This window comes from Tympanuchus pallidicinctus, unplaced genomic scaffold (assembly GCF_026119805.1).
Source record: "Tympanuchus pallidicinctus isolate F22 unplaced genomic scaffold, pur_lepc_1.0 scaffold15, whole genome shotgun sequence".
Classification (NCBI taxonomy): domain Eukaryota; kingdom Metazoa; phylum Chordata; class Aves; order Galliformes; family Phasianidae; genus Tympanuchus; species Tympanuchus pallidicinctus.
This window is the reverse complement of record NW_026294669.1, coordinates 17987421-18007267: the sequence shown is the minus strand read 5'-3', so window position 1 is coordinate 18007267 and position 19847 is coordinate 17987421. Positions and strand designations below refer to the sequence as shown.

Below are 19847 nucleotides of genomic sequence, written 5' to 3'. Positions count from 1 at the left end.
AGCTCAAAGAAAATAAGGACTGTGTGACTCCCTTGCCTCATTGTTAACAAACAGGAAAACCTGATATTACACTTCTCTATCTAGATATACAGTAGAGAAGATGGAGGCACAAGTGAAAATGCCCCAGAACAGTTTATTTTCTTGGTTGTGGAAATACCGAAATTGTAAACCACTAAGAGTACCTATTCTTAAGAATAGAGAAGATATGCTAGTGACGTGGAAAGGTCTGTATGGTATTTGTAATCAATAAAATCATCACAGCTTTTTGCTGTGTAGAAGCTGCTAAGTTAAATTATCTTGTAAAATTGTGGTCCTTTTTTTCTCCCTCCTAATGAACAATAACATTGAATTTAAGCCTGCAACTTATGGGTGTTTTGAAACTAAAATATAATTTTGTTATATTGCTTTGGGTGATTGATACTTTTTGTTCTTGTTCTGGATTCTCATACTTACTTCACCTTTTGGACAGACACAGCAGATGGTGTTTCTCAGGAGCTGTTCTCTGCAGGCCTGGTTGATGGCCACGATGTAGTTATAGGTAAATTACATTTTTCTTTGCAATTATTCTCTTGTGACAAGTTTGTGTTAAATGAATGTGAAAAAATGCATTCTCTGTTGTTGATTGTTACACAGTTTTCTTTGTCATAATTTTGCTTCCATGAATGCATAGTTTGTTCAACAAACCAGTTTTGATACCAGTTGAAGAATTGTGTTTTGGAAGTTGGATCTCTTCACTGATTTAAAAGGAGTAATATAACAAATCTCCTGTAGGATCATTTAGAATTCAATGATTGATCACTTCTACATTAACTTAATTTTTTTGTTTAACAATAAAATGATTTTGGGGTGGGATTATTCAAAGTATGCTTTGGAACCCTGAAATTATATATCATGTTATTTTAAATTAAGTATCATGTAGAGTTCACAGAAATAAAAGCATACCAGAATTCAGAATCTGGGCAAAATTGTGTTTAAAGATAATTGGAAATGTTTTCTTGCAGTTGAGAGGAAAGATACTTCTCTATTTTTCTATTCTGTGTTTCAGTGACTTTTATTTTTTAAAGCAATTCACTGTTGATAAATATGATTAATTTCTTAAGTATTCTTTTTCCTGCAGTTGCAACTCTTCTTGTGGTTGTTCAGTGCCTCTAGAAATATAGTTGCCAAAATCAGAGCTTTTTAATAGATGATAAGCATGTGAGAGCTGGAGAAATACCAGTAGCTTGATCTTTGTGTTGCAGTTATAAAAGTCCCTATCAGTTGGTTAAGATATCTTTACCAAACAAATCTGTGAATTCTAAAAACCAACCAACTCCTTTTTTTTTTTTTTTTTTTAAAAAAAAAAAAAAGGGAAGTTTCTGCAACATTGGATTATGCAGGTGAAGATTTGAAGGACCTGGTCACATCTGTTTACAAGAAATTGAGCACATTTTGAGCTGTCACCTCCTCTATAGCAGTACAGTCTTGAAAAATATTTCACTTCCTTAGTTGAAAGCAGTAAGTCGTATAAAAGAACAGATGGTGCTGAAAATGCAAATCCTCTTACAAAACTCATTTTCTTTGTAAAATGATTTTGCCACCTTGTTCACTCCAAATTGAAAGGTTTATAATCTCCTTGACTATGAATAGCGGAGATGAGTTTGGTTAACCTTCTTCACCAGAAGATCTGATTCTTACACGCTGAAAGCAGCTGATAAATTATCTCTCACTTTTCAACAGAACCACGTAGAAATTCAGCCTCTGTAATATGAATCACAGAAACACCAGGGTTCGAAAAGACCTACAAGATCATCCAGTCCAACCATCCACCTATCACCAATAGTTGTCACTAAACCATGTCCCTCAACACAAAATCCAAACACTCCTTGAACACTTCCAGGGTTGGTGACTCCACCACCTCCCTGGGCAGCCCATTCCAGTGCCTGACCACTCTGCCAGAGAAGTAGTATTTCCTAATGTCCTGCCTAAATCTCCCCTGGTGCAGCATGAAGCCATTCCCTCTAGTTCTATCACCAGTTAAACAAGAAATGAAAGCAGATTTCTAAGTTAGTTCTTGTAGTTACTTTAAAAAAAAAAAAAAAAAAGTTGAGACATAGAAACTGCAATTAAAGAAAAAAAGTGAAAACACCCATGTTTGTTTTGAACTTAACAATTTATTGACATAACATCTGATTTTTCTGAATGCATACTTGAACCAGAGTCAGCAAAAGCTGCTGTGAAAAGTATGGCCATATATGAGCGGAATCTGTTAATAGGGACCAGTTGACATGCAGGTTTTACAGAACTCACTGCTTAGCATGAACACACTTCACCTTCTGAGTCCTGCTGGATTCACTTCACTTATTAACACGGTCATCCTCGGAAGATTTTCATTCCGATAAGCAGTAAGTTCGACTACCTGTTCTGTGGACGTGTAAAAGTCCCATCTTGCATGCTCAGTTCTCGCTACAATTGACTGGTTTCTGTTCTCATTGACAGTAGCACTGTTACACAGGAGGTCCCTAAATCAAGGGAGTCGGTACAAAAAAATTAGTTTAAAGAAGACTGGATTTTGAATTGGTCAGGGGGGAAGTGAGTCTCGGTGGCTATATGTAGACATTTACTTGATAAGGTATTTTTATATAGCTCTGAAACAGCTGTTAAATCGTGTGAAAGATCTAATATTTTCAGAATGTTTTCAGATAAAATGTCTATGCATGTGCTAGTAAACCTTCACGTAGTTATGCTTTGTTTAGATTTTTTTATTCCATAAAAGAAAGTCTAATCATATAAATACTCAGTTCTGTTGGAAATCACACAGTTGCAGTCCTGCTTCACTGCTGTGTATGTAATTTCATCAAAGCTGTAGATCATCTGGATGCAATCCTGAAATTTCAGAATCTAAAGGGAGCTGTCTATAGATATTTAGAAGGAAAAAATGCTTCTTCCCAAACAAAATTTAAATAAAAGTTGCTTTAGATTTGCAGTCAAGAAACATACAGTTGTTCTTCACTATATTAATGTAACTTTAATTTTAGGAGTTTTTGTCAACAAGTATCTGTGAATACTTCAAGAATCGTGGAAGACCTTCACATTTAAATACATCAAACGTTACCTACTGGCAAATTGATGTCTGCCTTTTGTTTTTGGATCCAGTCCCAGTTACCGGCACTTGGTAACTAAGAGAAGCAGCTTTCAGTAAGGCAAAGCAAAAGCTCCCTATTTGAAAAGTCTAGTATGTTTAGAAGAAGCAGTTGAGAAAGGAATAGATCATATTTTTAAATGAGATCATATTTTGATTGTAGCAAGTATTTTTGCCAACATCTTATATATTTGCAATTCCAGTAAATGCTATCTTGGAGTGCTTTTTTTTTTTTTTTTTTTTTTTGGTTGGTTGATTTTTGCGTGTGAATTTTTATTTGATGTGGTTAATGTGGTAAGTAGACAGGACTAATACCAGCATCTAGGATAAAAATGTCATGACTCTAGATAGCTAAGCTGACCACAAATGCAAAGAATGCGTATCAGGCCAAATCCAGAATGAATGGTTTCAAGATATATTAAACAGTAAATAATATTAATGAAGAGTATTGAAGGACATGAAATTGAAGCATCTGATTGTATTATAGTGTCCTATGTGCTGATGCTGAACTTCCATACTTCACTGAGAAAGTGAAAAAGCGGAAATGCAATTTATTACTATACTGTCTATAACAGGATCTTAACCCACTGTGACACTGATAATCAAATTCATAGAAACTACCCCAGAGTTGCTCAGTGTATCCTTCCTCTTATCATGCTTTTGCTTATATCTGGTTTTGTTTGCAGTCGTGTTGGATTAATCCTCTTTGAAACTGAATGAAGTGATGCCTTTTGTTCAACTAATTCCAACATATTTTCTGATTACAGTAAAATAAGACTGTGCTGCATACATTGAAAATGTACTGCGTAAATATATAGCTTTGCCAAGGGCAGTAGTATTGCTAAGGGTACACAAACTGGTTTAGCACTACAACTTGAGGCAGCATAGGTTTGCCATTTAATATCAATCACAGTTTGAGATCAGAACATTTGATTTTTATGATCTTTGGGGAAATTTACTAGAAACTTTTTTTCTTGTGTCAATTGTTCAAAATGAAATTCTGATATTTTTTTTTTAGTTGTGTATCACATCTTATGTATTCTAAAGCTTGATGTACTTATAAACTTACTAATGAGAAAATGCCCTAACAGACTGTAAAAATTCATTTCAAGAATAGACTAAATAATTTGTTTACTTTTCAGTTTATTACCCTGAAAAGAAACATGCATACAACAGAAATTGTGCTGCATTTTAAGGCATTATGTAGAAACTCCTGTGCCTTTAGTGTGTGCACATAGCTGTGTTTCTCTTTAGCAAGAGATGCACATGCATTAGCAATAGGAGAATCTCTCTAAAATCCCCAGAGCTTACCTAGGACTTAAATATTTCAACACATCTGGCTCATTTAGAGCTAATGCATTGAAGAGTGACTCATAATGACTAGACTGTTGGGAGTTCTGGAGGTTTGAGATACACCCTTAGGTAATCAAGCTTTGCATCTAATTGCTCCTTAAAAGTTGTTTTAGCTATATATGTCCTGTGTAAAAGGTGCATTTGAAAAACTATTCTGTGTGAACAAGGCTGGCTTCGTGCACATTCCCACCTCACTGAATTTTCTGTGTAATGGAAACTCAGGCATTCAGGATGGTGGAAAAGAACACTGTGTTGGGTAAATAGCAGCAGCTGCTGTAATGGCTTTAGTAGCTGAGCTGTGACATGACATAAATGTGTAAGAAGTTGTCAGTGTAACCAAATTAATCTGTACACACATCATTAGAAATGTGTTCATCTAAAAGGTACAATCAAATAATTTTTCACTACTTTCAGGGGGAAAAAAAAAAAAGGTGGAGTTGGTGGTTGCTTTCAGAGAAGGCTGCTTTTTTTCAGCACCCAGTCAAGCAGTTCCCAGTTCGTGAGGAACAATTCATCTGTTTATCAGTGGGATTAGTTTGGGTTCTGCCTAATACAGGAGGTGATAAACCTAAAGCTTTCCCTATTCTCTCATAGGTCTGAGTTGTGGTTTTAAGGTCTTTCATTTCTGTTTCTTTTTTCTTATTAAAAAAAAAAAAAAAGCTGTGAATTTGAATCAGAACTTGCTAAGACAGCAGTGTAAGTAATGTTCCCCTTTTCAACAGTAATTTAGTTATTGTTGTTTGTTTCCTTGGCATTCACTTCTTCTGAAAGTAGTTAGTATGTCAAAATAAGGATTTAAAGATGTGCTTAAAACTAGAGGTAGTCCATTTCAAAACCTAACTCCTGAAATCAAGATTTTTCTAGTGTATTTTTTGTTTCAAGTTTCAGACAAGGTAGTGAAGTAGCCTGACTGCCATTTCATCATTTTAATAGTTTTGTCAGAACAAAATCTATAATTCATTTTCTGTAATTCATAGCAGTACTCAGAAAAGGAGAGATGTGAACATCTGATGAGGAGAGGAGATTATCAAGTGATAATATGCATGGCAGAATGTGACCTGCTTTATTTCTGTATAGACCTACATTTCAACTCTAATCTGGCATGATAAAGATACTTGTTGAGCTGGCTTTGATATTTTGACAGCTGTTTGAGAGGCAGTGAAACCTTTGTCTAAAAGCTAGCACTTACTTTCTGTGTTCAGTCACTGGTAGTGACTCATTCGTTTGTACAGAAAATTTGAGCTTGATATACTGTAATATCTTGGGCTTGTTAAACTAGGAGTGTTGGGCTGCAGATCTAAACTTTTGTTTCAGATGTTAAATTGAGACTGCGCTGTGGCTTAGAAAACTCAGGTTTATCAAAACACTTTCCTTCAAAATGAAGGGGAAGTTATGATTGTATATTCATATCTCAGCCCTCTGAATTCTTCTAGGTATTGTCTACCTCCATTAAATGCATGTGGAATCTAACTCTGGAATACGTAAGAATTTAAATATTCAGATATGTTCTACATATCTTTTTATGACACTATTTTAAATGTGCAATAGTTTGACTCAGACTTCTTCACACACTATGGGAGAACAAAAATATCCTGAAAACTCAGTCTTCCATTTTTTTTTTTTTTTATAAGCTTCTGGGAAATGGTACCATTTGCCTGCTACAGTTCTATTTTAATTTAATAAAAAGTATCATATTTTCAGATTTTTTTTCTTGTCAGGGGATCTGAAAGTGTTGAATGTAATACTTTGCCTTGGGATCAGAAGTGGATACTAAATAATTGAGAATTTGGGTGTTTGATGATCATGTGTTACTAGAATTGAAATAGGTCTGTTTCTAGCATTAAAATTATTTCTTCTTCCATACACTTCCAGTGTATGCTTCCCGTGCTTCTGCTTCATAAAATACATTCTTTCAATTGGGTGGGAATTTTTCAGTCAAGTTATCTAGAAAAACATCTTGTATATTTTGTCACTCAGTTTTCCAGTTTTTGTCTGTGACCTCTGGGTATTAATTCTCCATGTTAGCGGATAATAAGGTGAAGGGCTTTGGGAGCTATTCTTATTCCACAAGCTCATTATTGTTGTGGTTTGAGGGAGGATACTTAAGGGCTTTATTTGTTCTTAAAAGTCAGGAGTATATGCCCCTGATGCATCTTCCATGCCTTTGCCTCTTCTGCTCTTGAGTAACATGGCATAGCTGGTTATTGGCCAAAACTTTGGTCTCAATTCTCTTCTAGCCCTTGGAAGAGGATACACTGGTGTCAAACTACTAGTTAAATGTCCTTAAAGGTCTTTTGAAAGATGTTGAATAAGCTTAACTTTTTTTGCCTGGTACTTCACACACACAAGAAAACTTGCATTCCTGGTTTCTACCGTGTCTGCTATACTGGGACTTAGAAACCATGTGAACCTCAGGGCTCAAGTGGTTTTAATAATCGCTTTAAGCTGTGGGAATTGCTACCACCATGTAATTGCAGTCCTGTTCATAAAGATACTAAAGGAGATCTCTTCAGTTTTCCACAGTTCAAGTAGGAGCTTTGTTTGGTACTCTGTTATTCTGTTGATGAATGCTGTTCTCCTGCAACTGTGTATTCTGACTGCAAAGCTGCAAATCAAAATCTTGGATATTAAAGTATCAAATTTGAAATGGAATAAATCATTTCCTCTGTCTTTATATCTCCCGATTCAGCAAAGAGAATTCAGACAAATTTGTGAGCCTTAATCTTCCTTTGATAAATTCCTAATGACAGCCTCTTCATAAATAATACATTTCTAAATGTTTTTAATATTTCTCCCTTATCAGCATCCAATAGCATCCTCAGAAAATAGAAGCCAAGCTTGCTGTTGATTTCTCTATTTTCTTTCATTTCTTTCTTATGAGAACCATGTCTCGCTCCTTGCAGTCCTCCAGCAATAAACACTTGTGAAGTTAGCTGTCACAGATCTCAAAATGCTTTAATATTTCCCTTGTTACTGTTCTCAAGCAACATAAACAAAAGGGATTTTGACTAGCCTCCTGAATGGATGAATTAATAGAAGCATTCCCACTTATAAGACCTTTCTGACCCTTTGGAAAGATTTTTAATCTTTCTTGCAGTTTGTGAGCTACTGAAAAACACTAGATAGTAATAACCAAGAGATCTGGAGGAATCATTACCAAAAAGCTATGAAGGTTGACTGCTACAATTGTTTGCATAATATACTATAATCCAATGCTGGCTAGGTTTCAAAGCTTGGTTTTTATTTGGTTCTGATCTTGCAAATGCATGAAAATCACTGTGCAGTGTGAAATACAAATGAGTATTTAGATTGCAATGGATGTCTTGCAATAAGTGAAACTGCCTCATGAGTATGCATCATAAATTCAGCTCTTTGGAGAAAAGCTCTAATTTGTCACTCAGACTTCCTGCTTCTCGAGACCTGCACAGGAAGATACAACATTAATCCTCAAATTGGTAGACTCCCAAGGCAGTTATTGAGTAGAACTCATGTATCAGATGGGAATTGCAAAATAAACCCCTGCATCTGGGGGAGAGGTAATATTTGGAACAATCGGGGAGAGCCAATAAATCTGTGGTGCTTTGAGTTTAGCCTTTCTAATAGAATAGCAGTACATTTGGATGAAGTAGGGAGCAGCTGAAGGGGGGCTGCTGCTTGCTCTTTCTTACAGACTGCATTCTAGACTACATATAAACAATTTTCTTTTATTAAACACATTTTTTCTCAGTTTGTTTTTTTTTTTAGCGTCAGTAATTTTGTACCTGAATAATGTTTGCTTTTCCTTGTATCTGAATATATATGTAATAGATCTCCAAATTGTCAAACTAGTGTCAGAAGTTCTCCATCCATTTTTCATCAAGTGGAAGAGTATGCAAATCATTATTGTTTTGAGAGCATCACAGAAATATTGTCTCAGACACTGGATGCTACTTGTGTCTGTGTTTATGCCAGATGGCCCTGGCTCATTTGGCTGCACTGGCATTGTACAGGAAATGGTTGTACTCTATTCATATAGCTTTATTTACTGTCTCATTAATTTTAACTTTTTCAGAAGTTTTCCCTATTCTGAAGCCATTAGATTTCATGCTGTGTTAAGAATTCTAAATAACTAGGCAAGCTCCTGTCACATTAGAGGAACAGCTATTTGAGACTGCCCCATGTATGCTCAGTCTGTTATGGATAATTTTTTGTGATCTTGAAGATTTTTTTCTGTTACGTTGGCTTCTATTGATCACTTATTTAAAAATTATCACTTATGTCAGCTGAAAATATACAGTAGAAAGTGTCTTGTAGTATATGCTAAATAAATGTACGTGCTAGAGGACACTGACTATGAGGGGTTTTTATTTATTATATCTGCAATTAGCTGTCTGTGTTGCGTGTATTTATATGCTGGTTTTGACCTTTTTATCCTACTGTATGCTCCACAAGTGCAGACACTTACTCTGACAGAGTGACTCAACCATTTGTCTCTGAACAAAACCTGCAAGAGAACCTGGAATGATTTGTGGTGCAGGGGTTGATTGTATGTCCTTCAGAAGCCTTCTAAGCAAGCTGAACAGCACCTCATTTATTGCTGTAAACAACAAAAGTCTATTGTGCTAACTGCTGCTAACATTTGAAGAGGGTATTTGCTCCAAGACGTGATTTGAAATGTGCTCTATTTACTTGCAGGTTTTGCTGGCGAAGGTTCTTTCATCACTGCTTGATTCTGTTGTGCAGTTATCTTGTCCGTGTTTCTTCTGACTTGTATAGTAGCATGGCCAAAACGTCTTGAGAATACACTCTGCAAAATAAAATGTTGGATCTAGCATATTCAGGCTCCATGGAAGCAGCGAATTCCCAACAAGTTTTTCAAATTATCAGTTAATGCTGATTGCATACTACAGTGATCTGCTATGAATTTCAGAAGTACAGTATCCAAGGCATGACTTCAGAGTACTTCAATGAAAATTGCTTTGTCAATTTAAACTGCAGTTAAACTTATCTTAGAGATGAGGCATAAAGTAGAATCCAGAGATGTGTTTTAAAATGTCCCTGCTTTTCAAACAGCTTAACATCAGTGGAGAGAATGATTCCTCCCTCCTCAGTGCCACAGTCTTCCGTAAAAACTCCTAAGGTAAACCTGTTCTCATCTGATGAAAGAGAGCATTACTGTATTAAATTTATTAAACTTAGTGACTTTGTTCACTAAGTTGAAAAACAAACAAAATTGTTAAGGGCATGGAGAAAGAGAGGTAGAGAGAGAGTGAGAGAGATGGTTACTTTTCTCTTTTTTCCCTTAGGATTTCAATAGCATTTGCAGATGTGACTGGATTCATCTGCATTTAGTAACTTCAGGCTCATTTTTTCATATCTAAGGAATATGAGAACTTTTTATGTAACCTCACTGGGAGGGTTAGTGAGTCAACGTAGTAAATCAATTTCCTCAATGAAAAGAGACCAAATTCAGTAGCTGTGGGCACTTAAGAGCAGTACTGCTTAAGAGATATTTTTCTTTCTTTCTTGATGCAGCCAGTAATTTTGAACAGGGCTGAACAGTAGCAGCAGCTTGAACGTAGGAACACTGTTTATTGTCGTTAGCGTATCTGATAGGAATTTCCAGGTATCTGCCAAGACACGGCATGCTTCATCATCCAAATTGCATAGGTTTAATAACAGTCCTAAACTTCTGGAAATAAATATGTAATAATAGTATTAAATGCAATAAATAATTTCATTTAAAGTTGGCTGAGTATTCCACTCTGGAGTGTGTTAACTTTCATTTTTGTAACCTTGAGAATGTCACCTTTGTAGTGAAGATGGCATCTCAAACTTTCTGGGCAAGTAATTGGAAGCTGGAAGCTGCAAGCTGGTTGTCAGGAAGGATTTTCAGCTGCTTGGATGGCTCCTGCTGCCTGTGCTTCAGGCTCTATTTCTAGAAGAAAATAACTAAACTCAAGATGCCATGGCCACCTGCAGTTTTGGCATTACTGCTATTTCTTTGTAGCTATTTACATCAGGCACTGAAAGATTCCAGCTATTAGTTGAGTCAACATCTTTAAGCTGTTAAGCATTGGGCATGCCTCTACTTACTGAAGTACCTAAAACAGTTGGCTTACACTAAGGTGCAAAGAATCATCATTATCTCTTAAAAAACAAAAAAAAACAAAAAAAAACAAAAAAAAACCACCTTATTTTTAGTTTCCTGAAATGCAGACTTATGTATCCAAATTCAGACTGTTGGGTGGCCTTGTTCTTGGTAAGGACAAGACACCTAGCACTGCCCAGAAGAAGGCAGGGAGTTAGGAAAAAGAATAAGCTATCAACAAGACTATGTGGTTTTGCTAGGTAATCATGCATGTTTCATTTATGGTTGATACTGACTTGGATTTTCAGATATTGCAGGAGACAGGGTTTTTTTTTTGTTGTTTTTTTGTTTTTTTGTTTTTTTCATTCGTTGTGGCTTGATAGAATGGTACTGATTACAATATTCTGGCAAACTCATTTTTCTTGCTATTCATGAAAAGCCAGAAAATACATAACACCAAAAGTCACTAGTGAAACACTTGTTTTACTTGAACAATGCTGACTTTATATAATTGAAATTGAAAAGATATCTCTTTGGGAGACTGCAGGTGTTCCCGTTTTTATGTGAATTTTTATTCTAATATTATGTACTCAGTGCAGGTCTTTATCTTTTTCAAGTGTGGCCTGAAAACATCTGGCATCACTCTTAAAATTCTCCTAATCTTCTATTTGATTAAACACATCCCACTCTAATTGTTGCTTATCAGAGAAACAAAATTAAAGGGTATTTCATATTCTTCCACGTGATGCTTTTCCAGCTTTTTATATGTAAAGGGTTTTGGCTTGCGTTCGTATTGAAAGTTGAGACAAACACAGAAAACTGTAGACTTTAAATGAGCACTGCTCTTTGAAAAGCAGTTTTTCTTCAAGAACGTCACCCACATAAATATCACTTCTTTTTGCTATGGATTTTAATAAAGATAAGTAAATAGAATTAACTATTTTCCTATACATTTACATTAAGTATTTACATTTATTGTTTATAGTTTATCTTATGCAATTTTTGCTTTGAAGATTTGAATTTCTTCTTGATGAAGAATCAGCAGGAAAGCATTAATCTTTTTAAGATTTTGAAGCTACCTGTGAAGACCTCAGTGCATATGTCCCCTGTGCAATAGTTTATTAAAACACTTGCTGATAAACTGGGCAATACGTGCGAATGTAGGAACAGCAACTTTGCCTAAAGGCAGGTGGCAGTTCTTGCATTCAGGTGCAGCAGCCAGGCTTGCCATAGTTGTCCTGCAGCAGGGTAACATTAAGAGAACAGCTGCTCCTCTTTAAGACAAGTGCCCATTTGAAGCTCATCATTTTGTAATAGGTGAAGCTAGAAATCTTTGGACCTGAGAGATCCAAGACCTTTCCACAGTCTGTAGCTCTGTATCTCTATTTTGTTGAAGCCAGCTAACAAAAGCTGGCTTTTCTTTCTTTATTTTAAAGAAATGTTTTGTGAGGCCTTGGGTAAGATAGAACTGCTCTTGAATGTGTGATCTTATGTAGTAGATTTTGAAGACATACAAGCTTTAAGATATTGTATCATATTTTCAGGAACTATCAGCACAATTTTTTGTGAGATTCTTGTGTAGATTCTTAAATATTAATTGTAGTAAAAAGCATTATGTGTATTTGCATGTGTTTCGCTAGGTAGGAGGTACTGCAATAAAAAATGACTTGCTGATTGTGTAAGTGAATTGTGTGATTAAAATAAAAACCACTTATAATGAGTAGAATAAAGAAGATTATGAATAACGAAGCTTTAAAATTGGAAAGACTTTCTATTGTAATGACTATTGTTGAGTTCATTTAACTTTGAAAGTTAATTGTTCTTTCCAAGAAGTGTTCCATACAGAATGTACCTTGTGCTTATTTCTTAAGGTTTGTTTTTAGTTTCAAACATCTTTTCATCTTCAGTTGAATTTGTACACGTCTACAAACAGTACTCTGGGCCATCTCAATGATAAAATGAGACCCCCAAAATTTTGGTTTGCATTTGTTGGTGACAGAGCTTATGTTGGCATATTTGTTTACCTCTGTAAATTCCCTAGCCAAATACTGTATTTCCCTATATGAGGCCAAATTCCATTCTGCTATGTGCAGTGAATTATACACTACCAGGCACTAAAGTGAAAACTGTCTCCGTGGCATTAGAACCAGTGCAGGAGGTAGGAACCTGAATTTGATGCATGCTATATATCTTGGTGTGGCAGTAGTGCTTTCAACTCGCACATAGCTTTGCCACAGTCTTATTTTCCACCTTACAAAATCTGTGGCAAATATTATTTACGGAGAACATCTGTCTTATGATACTTACCTATTCAGTGTACTAAGAAATCTTCTACTTAAGTTGTTTATTTCTTGTCTCAGTAGCTCTGCAAAGCATGGAGCCTTTTTCTTATGTTGATGTCTTGTCCTTATTAGTGACTTTTTAACAGAGGCACTCCAGTTAATCAGTCTGAACTCAGCTCAGGATCTAGCATGAAGATGGGGAACAAGTTTAGCAAACCAACAGCCGAAAGGCAACCAAATTTTTTGATGAAGATGAATGTTAATAACATTGCATATAAAAAATAAAAATCACAACCATAAGAATTAACATTGTAATTTAAAATGGATGTTAGGTGCTTTCATACAAAAGGAGTTTACTTTTCTCCCTCCTTTTCTGTTCTCTTGATCTCTATATCTAATTAGTGTTTACTGCTGTTGCATTGCCAATCTTGATCAAGCTCACTGAGAGAGCAGTTTAAAAATCAGCTTTTTTTTTTTTAATCACCCTTATTTTTGCTGGCTTTTTTTTTTTTTTTTTTTTTTTTCCTCCTGCTGGTTCACTGCCCTCTAGCAGATTGCTATGGTTCTGAATGAGTGGTATTACTGGCCTGGATAACAGTCAGAAGTGTAAGCATACAGCTAGCTGAAGTAGTTTCAGAAATAGGAATGTTCTCTCATTAAACAAGCAGAAGATAGAGGAGAAAGTGAACTCAGCCTTATCCTAGAATCTTGTGCTGATGGAGGCCGAAGCTGTTGGCAGAACTGCAGTGTAAGTCTCGACAGTTGTGGTTCTGCTTATCCTTTGCTGCTTGCTTGCAACTTTCCTTGCGCTTGAATTTGTCAGGTTGTTAAGCAATCTTGAGCAGTAGACTAGGCAGAAAATTAGTAGTTGAGTTTTAGCTATCACTAGGTTCTCAGTCTGACTTTTTTCTCTGACTCAATTCACACAGGCATAAACTAACAGCAAAAGAGAGCAAACAGGTTTATGGCAGTCTGACTGCTGACATCCGCCCTACAACTGGGAGTAATTTAATGATTCAAGTGCTAATGTGCAGGCATGTATGTATGTATGTGTAGTTAAGATGATAATCCAGCATGAACAAGGTCTGATGCTATGTTGAATGCAATTTTCTGTAAATCATTTTCTTCATACTTTATTTTACAGTTGCTGCTAACTTACAGAAGATTGTAGATGATCCAAAGGCCTTGAAAACATTAACTTTTAAGTTGGTAAGTGAGAGTTGGTAATGAGTCATACAGTACATGCAGCTTCAGAAACAGAAATGTTCTCATATTAAAGAGCAGCCTGTTGATTCTTTCTCAAATAGCTTTGAATGCTGTGCCAACCATTTGGCAAAAACTGAAAAACTTTTTCTGACCTTCTCTATATCAGTTAGAAAACGTCGTAAGAAACTACTCCTAAAGATTTGAGCTTGTAACGTTTGAACAAAGCTTCCTGCCTGGAACAGTAACTCTTCTGAATACGTGATAATGAAAGCAACTGTATTTATACACCCTTTCTCATTCTCTTTTCTCTCTCCTAGTATATTTTTAATCAGTTGGATTCCATCATCCAATGCAGTTGTCAAAGTTTCATTACATTCACATATAATTAATAAACTTCTGACTTTGATAAGGTGGAGGAGGAACTGCAAGAGTTGGGGAGTCTTAGAGAACAATTGCATACAAACTTAGATATGAGGGAGTATGTCAACTTCTTCTGCAGGGAAAACTTCTAGCTGCAGAGAGTTGCTTATGCACAGAGCAATGCCACTGAGCAGCTGTGCTGCACAGCTGGAAGAGCAAGCAGGAGAAACGCTTGTTCGTCATTCATAGAATATCCTGAGTTAGAAGGGACGGCTGCAGGGGTCATCAAGTCCATCTCCTGGCTCCTCACAGGACCACTCAAAAATCAAACCATATTTCTGAGAGGTTTGTCTGAACACTTCTTGAGCTGCGGCAGGTGCAGTGCTGTGACCCATGTCCTGAGGAGCCTGTTCCAAAGTCTATTTTGTGCAGTAATTTCCTTGCTGACTGTGGGTAGTCCTCAATGAAAGAACTTAACCTGTGCAAGGGAAATGGTTTTAAATAGTCCAAAAAGTTGAGAGGAAGAAAGAAACTAATTATTGTAACATTAGTGCAGTTTGTGTTTTCTCTCATTTTCACTGTTTTGTTGAATAAGTGTGTTCATAGATGAGATGATTGAAATTACTGTGTGTGAGAGAGAGAACCTAAAACCAGTTTTGACAGGGCGTTAGGGATATGTGCAGTCATGTAGCTCCATAACTTTGCAGGGGGAGGAACTCGCATCAGTTCTGAGGACACATTGTTCCAACTCCACTTCTACCAACACCTGCCAGCATTTCAGTTAAATTCAGATCAGTCTTTCTACTGCTCTCTTGTCCTTAGTTCTTCCCATCAACTTTCTTTTAACAGAGAATCCACAATTAAAAATTTATCTATATAGCATGTCAAACCACAGGTATGTGCCCGTGACTGTTTAGAGGTGCACATTTTGCCTTGGAACGTGGATCCCAATTTTGTTTGATTTTGATGCTGTCCTGATGGATGAATTAATAGCTTAACATTCCAAAAACTTAATTCAGAATAGATGTGCTGTGTTTGTGTCTATGTCTTCCAAAATCAAATTGAAAAATATGGATACCTAAAGATGTTGAAAGATTAGCCCTGTAAATACCAAACTCTTGCCAATTAGCTTTCAGCACCCCTTGCTGAGAGTGACTCAGGCACATGTGAAAGGCTAGACTGAGTGTCTATTAGGTAAGTAGGTCTCCAGAATCATAGCTTTGTTTATAAAAGCAGCTGCTTCTTATGGGCTGTAGAAAGCCATTTTTAGAGTAAGTGACCTAGCTGATGATAATGTGTTAATTCAGGATTGTTCTTCCCATGTCATTTTTTAAAATATAGATTTGAGTAGTTTTAACAATTAAATAATTTAGCTTCATTATTCCTCTACGGTCCAGTAAAGTCAACAGAACCTGTTTGCTTTTAGGAGGGGATCGTGATGTGGGACATGTAATTCAAATGGCCCTTACAATCTAAATACAGCTTAAAAGCTGATTTTTTTTTTTTCCAGATGATCTGTTCTTGTAGTCTAAACATCTGACTATGACTTTATTATTCAGCTGATGGCATCTCAGGAAGACTATTTAGAAACATAGATATACCAGAGTCTATATAGAAGTCTGGGTTGTTTCTAATTCATGCTCTTTAATTAGGGGCTTTGAACTTCAACATTTAATATTCTACAGTGTCCAGTTAATGTTTGTGTATGTTGAAAACAAAAAAAAATCCAACCATCTAATTTAGATTGGGATATTTCTGTGTTTCAGCTGGATTTATTACTTAAATGCTGGGGAGCAGTCAGTGTCACATATTTCACATTCCAGTGAGAGAATACTCCTAGGCTTTACCAAGATCAGAATTAATAGTCAGTTGTAATTCAGTGTCTCTTTCCCTTCTTAAGGTAAGTTCTACTGGCTAGGTAACAGTTCCCAAGGTTAACTTTTAATCAAAGTCTCATCCTGGCATTTTTAACTTCCTAGGAATTGAACATAACCACAAGTAGTATCTTAATTTATTCTTACCCTTGATTTATTTAATTCAAGTTCAATTTCTACCTGCTCCTGTGTAGTGGAGTTGCCTAAGAAGACTGTCATTTGTTTTTGTTATCTCTTAGCAGGATTTGAGAGCACTTGTATACAATTTGATTAAAACACATTTTCTTGTAAATATTTCGTGGGGATTCGAAGTCTAAATCTGGCTAATCCTATATCCATTCAGAGAATTCAATTGAAAAGTGTTCTTTAGTTTAGGATTAGTTACTATTTGTGGACAAGAAATCTGGTTAGTATCTCACTGCTTGCAGATTGCTTTTTCTGGTGTAGTATTTTTGTACACGCAACAAAGCATTTCAATCTTCTGGGAAACAAGAAGAACCTGTGTCTTAACCATATTTGTCTATAATGAACTTCTTTATTATTTTGGCAATAATTTAAGGGCGATGTCTGAGTCTGTTGTTAAGATTTGATCTCCTTGTGTGTATTTAAATGCATCTTTGATCTTAAAATGATGCAGTTGTGCAGAACATATTGAATCTCCTTTATTGTCTTGGTTAACATGGAATCAAGTTTTTTCTGCATGATTCAGCTATCTGCACTTAGGGAAGGAGGCTGCTTTAATACACAAATAATCTTGACAATATGCAATGTAACAACATTATTATGTAGCATAATTAGCACTTTATGTAAGGATTTTTACAGCTAGCAAGAGTGTAGAATGAGGAAAATAATACTAACTCCTTATATCATGATAGTTTACATACCAAATTCAAACTCCATTTAGTAAATTTTAGTAAACTCCCAATTAATAAAACATTGAAGTATCTTAATTATGACCAGTGGTGATGACTTAAGACTTCAACTTGCTACTTCACCAGGATAAAGCATCTTAAATACACTGTGAAGAGAGTGTAATAAAAGGTAATTTAAAGAAGTAGCTTGATGTAATGTTTCCAAAATTACTAAATAAAGTTATTTTTGGTTGTGAGAATTCAGTGGATAATGTCACTGGGTGAACACTGTGTGCGTTGTCTGAGAATGTTTGTCCTGATATTGGATACGCACAGACCAAATTCTATGAAAAGGTTCAGCTGCAAAAAATTGAGGGTATCAGAGGGTCAAGAGCGTTTGTATGGAGTGAACCAATTGTTCTTGGGGGGGATCTGCCAAAAAGTCCAAAGGCAATTTTGCATAATCTGCCATTACATACTTGATGTTACTTCTAATTATTTACCACATAGGTAAAGAACGAATTAAAAAATGTACTTTCTGAGCTACGTAGTCTGATTTTGTATTTAAAAATCAAAGTATTAAAATATTTTGCCTACATAGTGTGTGTTATCTTAAAGCAGACTTAAGGCAAGATATTCTTATATTCTTACTGTTCTTATATTTGCTAAACGTAAGTAAATTTGTGCCAGTTTGTGCTGCAACAGACATTAGTGAAGATTCTGAATTGTTCGATCTGAAGAAATAGATGATACGGTCACAAAGATGTTCTTCTGCAACCATTAGGTTTTATTCTTCATAAAGTCCTCCAGCTTCGTGCTGAAAATTTCAGTGGGTTGGTATTTCAAGCGGACTCGATTGCTGGGGTCATAAGGGTTTTTCAGATATTTGGTGTCTGCAGCACACTAGCAAAAGGTAGATTCTGTACATGTAGGTTATTTGCTCTCCACAAGTGAAAACAGCACGCTCCAATGAAAAGCATATTCGGCTTTGGAAAGTTTAAGTTAAAGAATTTTGGTCTTTAAGTGACCTTTTGGAATAGCTGCGGAAGGTGTTTTGTTTGTTCATTTCCCAGCCTTTTCATCTTTTTTTTTTTTTTTTTTTTTGTAAATATAGATTTAGCTAAAATGAAGGATACATTGACTGATGCTGACAGAAAATACATCAAGCAGTCTGAGAGGTTTCCTTCAAGTAATCTGTTTGCTCACTAGGTAGTAACGGGAAATTGTAAAGCCAGGACTGTCAAACACTCCTTTTTAATGTGATACACTAAATATTTCTGTTTGTACTTGCAGGCCTCTGGCTGCGATGGCACTGAGATTCCTGATGAAGTGAAACTGATTGGGTTTGCTCAGTTAAGTGTCAGCTGATGTCTGTCCCTTGACCCCAAGTCGAGTTGTGAGATTGCGAAGAAGCCAGCTTAGATGCAAAGGAAAATTAACGCACCAAACACTGAGTTCTGCTTCATTCTCTAGCAATTCACAAAGTCAGAACGAGCAAAGCCCACAGCTACACCGCTGCTGCTAACATTCAAAATGCTACTAAATGTCTCTTAGCAGTTGATTTGGATTTCCCCTAAGTGAAAAGCCTATGGAAATGCACTCAGGTGGCTATATTTATTGGTTACAAAAGGAATTTTATATCTTCTTTCCTAAAGTTTTGAGTGATACTATTTTCCTGTACTTGTGGATGATAATACTGCCTCTGTTATGTTATATTTAGAAGTTAACATAAATACAAAAATTGAGAATTACTAGCTGAACTTGAATTCTAGTTTTAAAACTGTGAATTTTATTTTTCATATTTATGCATTACACATCCTAGTAATAAGAAAACTATTGGACTTGATTACATGCTATTTTCAGTTAATCTCTCTTTATTTAAAAATGTTTCAGGTATATCTTTGACTATTCTAGGGCTTTTTTTAATTTTTTTTCAAGTCAAGTAGGCATTAGTAAGCTTTGATTGTGTCTAAAAACCAGTCCACAAACTGATTTTGAAGGGTGTGGGAGGTGCCTTGAAGACATTAATGTTTTAAGTATGTGCCTGAGGCTGCTAAAATTTAGAATAATCTCAATTTTCTAGAAGTACCATGTATATGGTACTATACATACAGTCTGAGCAAGGAGGAGTTATATGGTAGCAAAGGTGTTAAGACAATTTTGATTGTACTTTTTTGAGGAGTCTATAAGCTAGAACTACTTTAAACTATTGTTGTTAAGGTAGACTGCTTATTGTGTCCATCTCTGATTTGACTAATCCTGAACGATAGAGAATGGTTTCATACAGGTGATGAAAACTTGAACAGAATCGAAGCTTTACTTGAAATTCTGGAAAATACCAATATGGAGTAAAAATAATAGGGCTTTCTGCAATGATTCAGTAAAACCCTGTGAGAAAACATTTCCGATCCAAGTAGTCTTATGCTTAACCTGTGGTCTAGATGTTATGGAGCTAGTGAATCTTAGGAAGATTATCCAATCTGGAGACAAGTTCCTTGGACATTACAGTTTAAACTACTTCCTAGCTAATCCTAGATAAATGGCAGCTCTTTAATGTACTGAAAACAGCAAATATATATTATTAAGAGAAGTTATTTATAATGCCTTGTCATAATTGTTGAGGTGTTCTAGAGCCACTTGCGTACTCAGTGTAATTCCATTCCATCCTCTTGTTTACATGATTACTCCAAGATGACTGCAAAGGATAAAAATAAAAGCATATTGCACAAA

General features: G+C 35.8%; 1 protein-coding gene across 5 annotated transcripts in view; it reads left to right on the top strand.

Annotated features, from left to right (window-relative positions):
• Positions 1–19847, top strand: part of STK39 (serine/threonine kinase 39) — a 118508-nt gene extending 98661 nt beyond the window's left edge. For 3 of the 5 annotated variants that reach the window (XM_052674988.1, XM_052674989.1, XM_052674986.1), the window contains 3 exons: positions 470–538; positions 13971–14035; positions 18411–19847. In XM_052674988.1, coding sequence (XP_052530948.1) covers positions 470–538; positions 13971–14035; positions 18411–18485 — 209 coding nt within the window. In that variant the 3' untranslated portion in view covers positions 18486–19847. The other 2 variants (XR_008204655.1, XM_052674987.1) reach the window with 2 other exon arrangements.